We start from the raw sequence: 11,652 nt of genomic DNA on the forward strand, positions 1-11,652 counted from the left end.
TAATAATAATAATAATAATAATAATACATAAAGATGCCAGTCTTTTATCATATGCGAATTAAACCTTTTTTTTCCATTTCTTAAAATGTATTTTAATGACCTGAAAGTCTTCTTTCCTAACTGTTATTACAAATGTTATCACAGTATGTCATTTCGTGGAATACCCTCTGCTTGGTAATTACACGTTAAGTTTGTAATGTTTGTACAGCATACGGCTCTCTGAACCTAAAGGCAAAGTGTTATGTAATGGGGGAAACGGAACGTCCAGAAATTGTTACTATTTTGTATGTAACATTATGTGGTCATATTTTCTCCCATTCACTGTTTTTTATGTGTATGTATGTGTGGATGTATGCATGTATATAGATATACAGATATTCATGTATATATATATATATATATATATATATATATATATATATATATATATATATATATACAGTATGAATATATTTGTTTATTGACAAACACGCGTTACAGTTCAGGGAACCATGGAAAGAATAATGTTGGGAATAACACCAACTACACCAAGAGATGGAAAAAGAGCAAAATTGAAGTATAGCACATTGTAATAACTATACACACACGCACACACACACACATATATATATATATATATATATATATATATATATATATATGTATATATATATACTGTATATGTATAAATGTATATATATATATATATATATATATATATATATATACTGTATATGTATAAATGTATATATATGTGTATATATATATATATATATATATATATATATATATATTTTATATATACTGTATATGCATATATGTGTTTATCTGTATATGTATATATATGTGTGTGTATATGTATATATATATGCATATATATATATATATATATATATATATATATATATATATAAACCTTAAACCTCTACTTCGGATGAGATACCTAGTGCGTGTGCATCTCATGTGAATCACGTGTGCATCACGTGTGCATCACATGTGAATCACGTGTGAATCACATGTGAATCACGTGTGCATCACATGTGAATCACGTGTGAATCACGTGTGCATCACATGTGAATCACGTGTGCATCACATGTGAATCACATGTGAATCACGTGTGAATCACATGTGAATCACGTGTGCATCACATGTGAATCACGTGTGAATCACGTGTGCATCACATGTGAATCACGTGTGAATCACATGTGAATCACGTGTGCATCACATGTGAATCACGTGTGCATCATGTGTGTTTGTATGTATTTGCTTGTGTAAGGAGGTATAGGCCTATGTAATAATAATAATAATAATAATAATACAGAAAATGTTCCTTCGTCTTCCCCTCTCCTTCTCTCCTTCTCCAGTTTGCTTCTTTTCCTTCTTTGTGATTCTCTTCTTCGTATCCCTGAAGCCCTTGGGGGAGGGAGGGAGAGGGGGGAGGAGAGGAGGGAGGGGAAGGTATTCAAAAAAGATTTTTTTTCTTTTATTATGAAAATACAATTGCATTTTATTAACATATTTTTTTCTTTCTTTTATCAAGAAATATTCCTTTACAAATTCAGACTCGGAAGATTCTCCGGAGCTTCCCGGGAAGGCGTTATGCCTCCAGACTGCGGTTTCTCCAAGCGATTTCGAGTTTTTCTAAAAAGCTTTCTTGTCACTTGGAGAGAGTCGATGGAATAGGGTGATAATTATTATTATTATTATTATTATTATTATTATTATTATTATTATTATTATTATTATTATTATTATTATTATTATTAATAATAATAATAATAATAATAATTATCACCCTATTCCATCGACTCTCTCCAAGTGACAAGAAAGCTTTTTAGAAGAACTCGAAATCGCTTGGAGAAACCGCGGTCTGGAGGCATAACGCCTTCCCGGGAAGCTCCGGAGAATCTTCCGGAGTCTGAATTTGTAAAGGAATATTTCTTGATAAAAGAAAGAAAAAAATGTAAGTCAATAAAATTATATTTACATTGAAAACGTAATATTATTATTATTATTATTATTATTATTATTATTATTATTATTATTATTATTATTATTTTTATTATTATTATTATTATTATTATTATTATTATTACGTTTACAATGTAAATAATAATAAACAAAATTCAGAAATACTTCAGAGTACGAAGAAGAATTTTATGCAAGTTTTGTGAAGACTTTTGAATCGGAGACAACAGTGGCTTCGATCTCCGGAGCCAATTTCGGACCTCGGAGACTTAGAGAACTCGTATTTCATTTTTTCAAAATTAGATCTGATCAGGCATATGGGAAGGGTAACATTCATTATGTTTTACGTAAGCAAATTTGTGTCCGCTTTAACAAGCAATTCAAAGATGATCAAGGATTGTATCACATCGGTGATGCGAGGAGAAGTGGTGCGGCAGAACTTCATCTGGGATGGGATTCCCGTTGGGGCGATGGCGACCAAAGACTTCTCCAGCCTGGCTACTGCTAACGGCGTCTTAGGTGGCGTTGCAATGGCCTGTCTTGGATTTGTGACTTGGAAGAGAGTCGAGGCTTCTAAGAAGCAGACTCTAATGGAACTGAAAAAGAACCAGGTTTTAGCTGAAGTGGAAGGCCTAGAGAAAAAGATCCAGGACCTGAAACTTCAGGTTGAAGAGAAGGAGAGAAGAGAAATAACACTGAGAGCTATTCGCGAAGAAGAGACCCAGAAAATTCGTGTTGACCATTTGTTGGACCAGAATCGGAAACAGAAGGCCGAACTTGAAAACTTGAAGGAAAAACTGGACATTTCCCGGAATCAAGAAAATAATCTTCAAGATTTGCTGAACGAGAGTGAGGAAGTTCAGAGGAGATTAAGAACTGATTTCGAGGAAAAGATGAACGCGAAGGACAGAATGTTAGAAGACCTGAAATTAGAAAACAAATTACAGGCTGAAAATATGATACAGCAGGCTGATATCCTTAAGGAAAGGATAGAAACTCTAGAAAATGACGACAAGGAGAAGGACCTGTGTATCGAAAATCTCAAAAAGGAACAGAATGAAGAAATAAGGAAGTTTAAAGAGGAAGAAATTGCCAACCAAAAAATCATGGAAGAGCTGGAAGAAACTATCCAAACAATGAATAATTTCTACGAGATGAATAAAGAAAATGATAGAGCAGAGGCTGAAGATTTGTTAAAACAGGTTAATGAACTAAAAGAAAGGATAGAAACTCTAGAAAATGACGACAAGGAGAAGGACCTGTGTATCGAAAATCTCAAAAAGGAACAGAATGAAGAAATAAGGAAGTTTAAAGAGGAAGAAATTGCCAACCAAAAAATCATGGAAGAGCTGGAAGAAACCATCCAAACAATGAATAATTTCTACGAGATGAATAAAGAAAATGATAGAGCAGAGGCTGAAGATTTGTTAAAACAGGTTAATGAACTAAAAGAAAGGATAGAAACTCAAGAAAATGACAACGAGGAAAAGGAGCTGTGTATCGAAAGTCTCAAGAAGGAACAGGAAGAACAGAAGTATAATTCAGAGGAAACAATGGAGAACAATGAAATAATTGTAAACACACTAGAAAAAATGGGTGAAGAAACCACAGATGATGAAATAGATAACCAAGCGGATTGCAGTGATGTGAGTATGCCAATATCCAATGAATCAGAAAACCGAAGGCAACTCATAATGGGCTATTTAAGGAATGATAATAATAATAGCTTGTCAGACATATTGCCCAACAAGGAGTTTAGAGTAAGGCCGACGAAGCCACTGGAAGTTTTACCAGAAGAATCAGCTGAGGAGGAGGACGAGTTCGAGTGTGAAGTCTCGGATCTCCCTTATGTGGCAAAGGAGGAGATTTATTTCCCAAGAGAGCCACTTAAAATTACCACCCTTACTAAAGAAGAAAAAAGTCATCTCATAGAACAGATTGAGACCTACACACAAGATCGTCCATACCATGTAACATTAGGATGCGCTGAAAACCCAACGAAAGAAGAGGTCGAAGAGAGGTACAAACACATCATGAAATCATGGATTCAGTCCTATGGAAAGTTTGAGGTCAGTGAATTTGGAAACTGGCGTTTAGACGATTCCGGAGCTGTCCTCGGAAAGCTGACGGATGCTTATTTGTACCTGAGATCTTCAGAAGAACACAGGAGACTTATATCACTTGCAATGAAGCTGTACGAGTATACAGTGGCGGAGGCATGGGGCTACTTAGCCAAAGAACATTGGGATGTGGATGAAGAAAAAATGGTCAGTGAGCTAATTGAAAAGACACTCACTATAGAAAATGGCGACAGCAAAGAAATTAATAAAGCAGAGGCTGAAAATATATTAAGACATATTAATGAGCTAAATGAAAAACTAGTCTCTTTGGAAAATGATATCAAGGATAAAGACGAGTGTATCGAACATCTGAAAAATGAACAGAATGAACAGACTTACAATTCAGGTGGATCAGTAATGTTCAATGAAGAAATGAAGAGACTCAAAGAAAAAGATGTTGAAAACCAAAAAGCTATTGAAGAGCTGGAAGAAACCATCCAAACAATGAATAATTTCTACGAATGGAATAAGGAACTTGAGAAAGAAGAGGCTGACAAAATGTTAAAGGAGATCAGTGAGCTCAAAGAAAAGGTGGAGAAACTAGAAAATGACAACGAGGAAAAGGACACACGTCTCAAAAATCTGAAAATAGAACTGAATAAACAAAAGTACATTACAAGAACTACATTTAAACGATAAGTTGACACTGAGGATGTTTAGGTGTCAAAGAAGATGAAAAAAAAAATATATATATATAAAACCTAAAAAAATATAAAAATAAAAAACAAAAGAAAAAAAAATAAACTAAAAAAAAGTGAAAAGAATTCCTAGGTATAAGAAGGAAAAGGAGAATACGAAGCATTAGGAAAAAGATATAGCAGTTGGCAAACAAGATGGTAATTATCAACATTTGGAGAATAGGACAATGGGAAAGTTTCGGTTGCGAAGAAGATCTGAGTCATCTAAAGTGAAAAGGTATCAGGAGAGTAATGATGCAAAAGTATTGTTTCAATGTTGATGCCTAACAAAAATAATCTATAGGATCAAGACCCATTGTGCTTAAGAATGTTCCACGATCAGGACAAATTATTCTGGAAGTACTCCAACTTCAACATATGTGTGGATAATGTGGAACATGAACAGTGCAAAGAGAAATGGTCTAGCTTTTCTAGTCTGCTGTGTCTCTTGATAAAGATTTGCCTGTACCAAATCTTTTTCAAGGTGACAGGTGGACCAGTTTCTAGATCTATTCTCTCAAAGGCATCTAAAATATGGACTATGCAGAGGGGAATGGTCTAGCTTTTTCTAGTCTGCTCTGTCTCTTGATCAAGCTTTTTCAAGGTGTCAGGTGGACTAGATTCTAGATCTATTCTCTCATGGGCATCTGAAATATGGACTATGCAGAGGGGAATGGTCTAGCTTTTTCTAATCTGCTCTGTCTCTTGATCAAGCTTTGCTTGTACCAAAGCTTTTTCAAGGTGTCAGGTGGACTAGATTCTAGATCTATTCTCTCAAATGCATCTAAAATATGGACTATGCAGAGGGGAATTGTCTAGCTTTTTCTAGTCTGCTCTGTCTCTTGATCAAGCTTTGCTTGTACCAAAGCTTTTTCAAGGTGACAGGTGGACTAGATTCTAGATCTATTCTCTCAAAGGCATCTCAAATATGGACTATGCAGAGGGGAATGGTCTAGCCTTTTCTAGTCTGCTCTGTCTCTTGATCAAGCTTTGCCTGTACCAAATCTTTTTCAAGGTGACAGGTGAACTAGTTTCTAGATCTATTCTCTCAAATGCATCTAAAATATGGACTATGCAGAGGGGAATGGTCTAGCTTTTTCTAGTCTGCTCTGTCTCTTGATCAAGCTTTGCTTGTACCAAAGCTTTTTCAAGGTGTCAGGTGGACCAGTTTCTAGATCTATGCTGTCATAGGCATGTAAAATATGGACTATGCAGAGGGGAATGGTCTAGCTTTTTCTAGACTGCTCTGTCTCTTGATCAAGCTTTGCTTGTACCAAAGCTTTTTCAAGGTGTCAGGTGGACTAGATTCTAGATCTATTCTCTCAAATGCATCTAAAATATGGACAATGCAGAGGGGAATTTTCTAGCTTTTTCTAGTCTGCTCTGTCTCTTGACCAAGCTTTGCTTTTACCAAAGCCTTTTCAAGGTGTCAGGTGGACTAGTTTCTAGATCTATTCTCTCAAATGCATCTAAAATATGGACTATGCAGAGGGGAATGGTCTAGCTTTTTCTAGTCTGCTCTGTCTCTTGACCAAGCTTTGCTTGTACCAAAGCTTTTTCAAGGTGTCAGGTGGACTAGATTCTAGATCTATTCTCTCAAAGGCATCTAAAATATGGACTATGCAGAGGGGAATGGTCTAGCCTTTTCTAGTCTGCTCTGACTCTTGATCAAGCTTTGCTTGTACCAAAGCTTTTTCAAGGTGTCAGGTGGACTAGATTCTAGATCTATTCTCTCAAATGCATCTAAAATATGGACTATGCAGAGGGGAATGGTCTAGCTTTTTCTAGTCTGCTCTGTCTCTTGATCAAGCTTTGCTTGTACCAAAGCTTTTTCAAGGTGTCAGGTGGACTAGTTTCTAGATCTATTCTCTCAAAGGCATCTCAAATATGGACTATGCAGAGGGGAATGGTCTAGCCTTTTCTAGACTGCTCTGTCTCTTGATCAAGCTTTGCTTGTACCAAAGCTTTTTCAAGGTGTCAGGTGGACTAGTTTCTAGATTTATTGTCTCAAAGGCATCTAAAATATGGACTATGCAGAGGGGAATGGTCTAGCTTTTTCTAGTCTGCTCTGTCTCTTGATCAAGCTTTGCTTGTACCAAAGCTTTTTCAAGGTGTCAAGTGGACTAGTTTCTAGATCTATTCTCTCAAAGGCATCTAAAATATGGACTATGCAGAGGGGAATGGTCTAGCTTTTTCTAGTCTGCTCTGTCTCTTGATCAAGCTTTGCTTGTACCAAAGCTTTTTCAAGGTGACAGGTGGACTAGATTCTAGATCTATTCTCTCAAATGCATCTAAAATATGGACTATGCAGAGGGGAATGATCTAGCCTTTTCTAGACTGCTCTGTCTCTTGATCAAGCTTTGCTTGTACCAAAGCTTTTTCAAGGTGTCAGGTGGACTAGTTTCTAGATCTATTCTCTCAAAGGCATCTAAAATATGGCCTATGCAGAGGGGAATTGTCTAGCTTTTTCTAGTCTGCTCTGTCTCTTGATCAAGCTTTGCTTGTACCAAAGCTTTTTCAAGGTGTCAGGTGGACTAGTTTCTAGATATATTCTCTCAAAGGCATGTAAAATATGGACTATGCAGAGGGGAATGGTCTAGCTTTTTCTAGTCTGCTCTGTCTCTTGATCAAGCTTTGCTTGTACCAAAGCTTTTTCAAGGTGTCAAGTGGACTAGTTTCTAGATCTATTCTCTCAAAGGCATCTAAAATATGGACTATGCAGAGGGGAATGGTCTCGCTTTTTCTAGTCTGCTCTGTCTCTTGATCAAGCTTTGCTTGTACCAAAGCTTTTTCAAGGTGTCAGGTGGACCAGTTTCTAGATCTATTCTCTCCAAGGCATCTAAAATATGGACTATGCAGAAGGGAAGGGTCTAGCATTTTCTAGCCTGCTATGTCTCTTGATAAAGCTTTGCCTGTACCAAATCTTTATCAAGTGACAGAGCAGACTAGAAAAAGCTAGACCATTCCCCTCTGCATAGTCCATATTTTAGATGCCTTTGAGAGAATAGATCTAGAAACTAGTCCACTTGACACCTTGAAAAAGCTTTGGTACAAGCAAAGCTTGATCAAGAGACAGAGCAGACTAGAAAAAGCTAGACCATTCCCCTCTGCATAGTCCATATTTTAGATGCCTTTGAGAGAATAGATCTAGAAACTAGTCCACTTGACACCTTGAAAAAGCTTTGGTACAAGCAAAGCTTGATCAAGAGACAGAGCAGACTAGAAAAAGCGAGACCATTCCCCTCTGCATAGCCCTTTTTTTTTTTTTTTTTTTTTTTTCATAACGTCATGCTCCTGACCTTGTGTTAAAAAAACAAATATAGTGACTATTACGAGTTTCCTTTATTAAATACTAGAAATATTACAGAATAACTATTGTACACGACCCGTCATAAATGACGGCTAAATATTTAGATGGATATGCACTCATGCACAGATTGAACCCCTCCCCCCCCTTCCCCTTTCCTAATTACAACCAACTGGTTCGATAATTTGTGGGAGATTGTGGTTTCATAGTGTAACTCTCGGGGTACTCTCTCTCGCCAGGGTGTGACTACTCACACTCCTCAAGCCGCTCAGCGTGACAGGAAATTATATATATATGATATATACATATACATGTATAACACACACACTCATGTGTGTGTGTGTATATATATATATATATATATATATATATATATATATATATATATATATATATATATATATATATATATATATATCTTCCTGTCACGCTGAGCTGCTTGGGGAGTGTAAGTAGTCACACCCAGGCGAGAGAGAGAATACCTGGGGAGGTACGCTATGAAACCACAATCTCCTACAAATTATCGAACCAGCTGGTTGTAGTTGGGAAAGGGGAAGGGGGGGGGGGAGGGGTTCAATCTGTGTGTTTGCGTGCATATCCATCTAAATATTTAGCCGTCATTTATGACGGTTTGCGTACGCTAGTTATTAGTCACCATATTTCTTTTTATAAACACAAGGTCAGGAGCATGACTTTATATATAACTGTTTTATCCTGGATCAGGATAAAAGAATAAAAGTCTCTCGTTGAAACTCCTGAAGCAATTTAGAAATTCGCTTTCCATTTTTCTCGGTTTTTTTTTTTTTCGAAAATCTATTAAAAAAAATAGGCGTTCGTTTTGGCTTTCGGCTTTTACCTATGAAAAATAATACAAGAAATTAATAAAAATAAGTTTGCTCTATATGGTGATATTCTTTACCTGTGAAAAGCAAATAAAAAGACAGTTTTTTTTTTTTTCTGGTGTAACTTTAGCTGTATCAATTTTGTATTTTTAGAAGTATTACTTTAAAAACATTTAAAATATAGCAAGAGTATTTATATCATTCACATGGCTTGTAAAAGGCCTGTATTCATAGTTTACATACTCATATGTATGCACAGATACACACATATGTGGTATACATACTGTATGTGTGCATGTGTTTACATATGAGCAGGAGTAATAGAAAGTACATTCGAAAGATTTTATTTAATGTATTTATAATAGATATATATCGTTTGTTTATATCATTTTTTCCTTTCCTCACTGGGCTATTTTTCCCTATTGAAGCCCTTTAGCTTATGGCATCTTGCTTTCCCTACTAGGGTTGTAGCTAGGCTAATAATAATAATAATAATAATAATAATGATAATAATAATAATAGTAACAACAACAACAATAATAATAATAGTAATAATAATATTAATAATAATATCTTAGGCTATTTATATATTCATCTGTTTCATAATAGAATAAATTGCCTATTCGAGAAGAAAAGCAAATGATCATTTATTTCAAAAAGATAAAAAAAAAAAAGATTTTAAACTAAATTATGAAGACTGCCTTCAATATTTCAGTTCCTTTTGACAATGTCAACTGTGTTATTGAATTCGTCTTCCAATTAGATACCATTACTCTTGCAATCTCTGATTATACTCACTGACCATAGTTGTTTTGGCTAAATTTTCATAGCCGGATGCCTTTCCTGCCGCCAACCCTCCCCATTTATCTGGCTTGGGACCGGTACCAAGTTGAGGCCGGCTTGCCCCCCCCCCCCCCCCCCTCAGTGGCTGGGATTTTTTTATTGGATGGGAGAATCCATTGCGAGGTTTTGTTCTGTAAATTTGCTTAACGGGAATGTGAGTGTGTTTTGCATAATAATAATCTCTTCTATATAATGAAGAGCAAGCGTCTGGTTTTATATATATATATATATATATATATATATATATATATATATATATATATATATATATATATATATCACTCACTCACTAAATCCCGTCCGGAATTCTCCGGGTTGGGTCCTGCATCTGATATCGCCATTCTCTCCACAGACTCCTATCCAATGCCATCTGTGCCAGCTGCTGAAATGTCTCGCCTCTATTTGCTTTCTTGAAGGTTTTCACCCATGTATCTCTTGGTCGTCCTCTCGGTCTATTTCCGGCCACTTGACCATGAAGCACTATCTTTGGCCATCTGTCCTGTTCCATCCTCTGTACATGCCCAAACCATCTCCTCTGAATATCTTCCACTCTAATCAGAATTGTGTCCTCAACACCAGCCATTTCTCTCACTCCCTCGTTCGTAATTCTGTCCTCCCATCTTACACCACAGATTCTTCTCAGACATTTCATTTCAAAGGCTAATAACTTTTTCTCTTCTCTCTTCTTCAGTATACAGCATTCAGCACCGTATATCACTGTGGGGATTACTATTGCTCTTAATAGCCTAATTTTCAACTTAATGGATATATTTCTATCTTTCCAGATTCTTCTTAGCCTTCCAAATGCTTTCTGGCCACTTGAGATTCGGTCTTGAATTGCTCTTTCCATCTTTCCATCTGCTGTGAAAAACACTCCCAAATATTTAAACTCATTCACTTGTTCCACTTCTCCCTCTGATAGCTGTATATATATATATATATATATATATATACACTGTATATATGTATATATATATGTATGTATTGTGTGTATATATACAGAATGTATACAGTATATAGTATATATGTATATATATATATATATATATATATATATATATATATATATAAATATATATATATATATATATATATATATATATATAGACAGAATGTATACATACATTATATATATACATGTATATATAAATATATATATCTCTATATATATGTATATGTGTATGTATATATATATGTATGTATATACATATACATATATACATATATATATGTATATATATACTGTATGTATACATTCTGTCTATATATATACATACATACATACATACATACATATATGTCCGGTCACGTTCAGCTCTCCCTGTTCCTCGGGTAGGGGCAAGAGGGAGTAGTCATACCCTTGTGGGAGGTGGGTTTATGTACGTATACATTTGTGTGCATATATATATCTAAATGTTTTGTCATCGCTTGTGACGGGTCGCGTACACTAGTCTGTAATATAATAACATATTCAGTTTAAATTACGAATCCATGATAACTTTTAGCTTCGAAAAAAAAAAACATGAAAAATCAAATTTCTCCACTTGACATCCCCTCGATTGATCACTTCTCCAAACCATCAAAGTGCTCAAGTTTTTTTTTCATCAGAAATATCAATAAGGGTGAAAATCCGTAGAGTTGTAATTGGTTTCCACCAGAAAAGACTCCTGCATGGTTGATTAATATTCCAGTTTGGATTTTTCCGAAAACGATTTAGTCAAACTACTTCTTCTTCTTCTTTGTCTGCATCTTTTCCCACTTTTATGTGGGGTCGATGTTTCGGGCCAGCGTTCTCCATCTACCTCTGTCCCACACTTCATCACCGGTTAATCCCTTTGATCGAAGGTCATCCTTGATACAGTCCATCCACCTTCGCTTTGGTTTCTCTCTCCTTCTTGTTCCCTGTACCTCCATTT

General features: G+C 35.6%; 1 protein-coding gene across 1 annotated transcript; it reads left to right on the forward strand.

The window, feature by feature from the left end:
• Positions 1 to 2,333: 2,333 nt before the first annotated feature.
• LOC137654163 (putative leucine-rich repeat-containing protein DDB_G0290503) lies at positions 2,334 to 4,706 on the forward strand. The gene has a single exon (XM_068387800.1). It carries the CDS (start codon positions 2,334 to 2,336, stop codon positions 4,704 to 4,706), a length of 2,373 nt encoding a protein of 790 aa, XP_068243901.1.
• Positions 4,707 to 11,652: the final 6,946 nt, after the last annotated feature.

Source organism: Palaemon carinicauda, chromosome 15 (genome assembly GCF_036898095.1).
Source record: "Palaemon carinicauda isolate YSFRI2023 chromosome 15, ASM3689809v2, whole genome shotgun sequence".
Taxonomy (NCBI): Eukaryota; Metazoa; Arthropoda; class Malacostraca; order Decapoda; family Palaemonidae; genus Palaemon; species Palaemon carinicauda.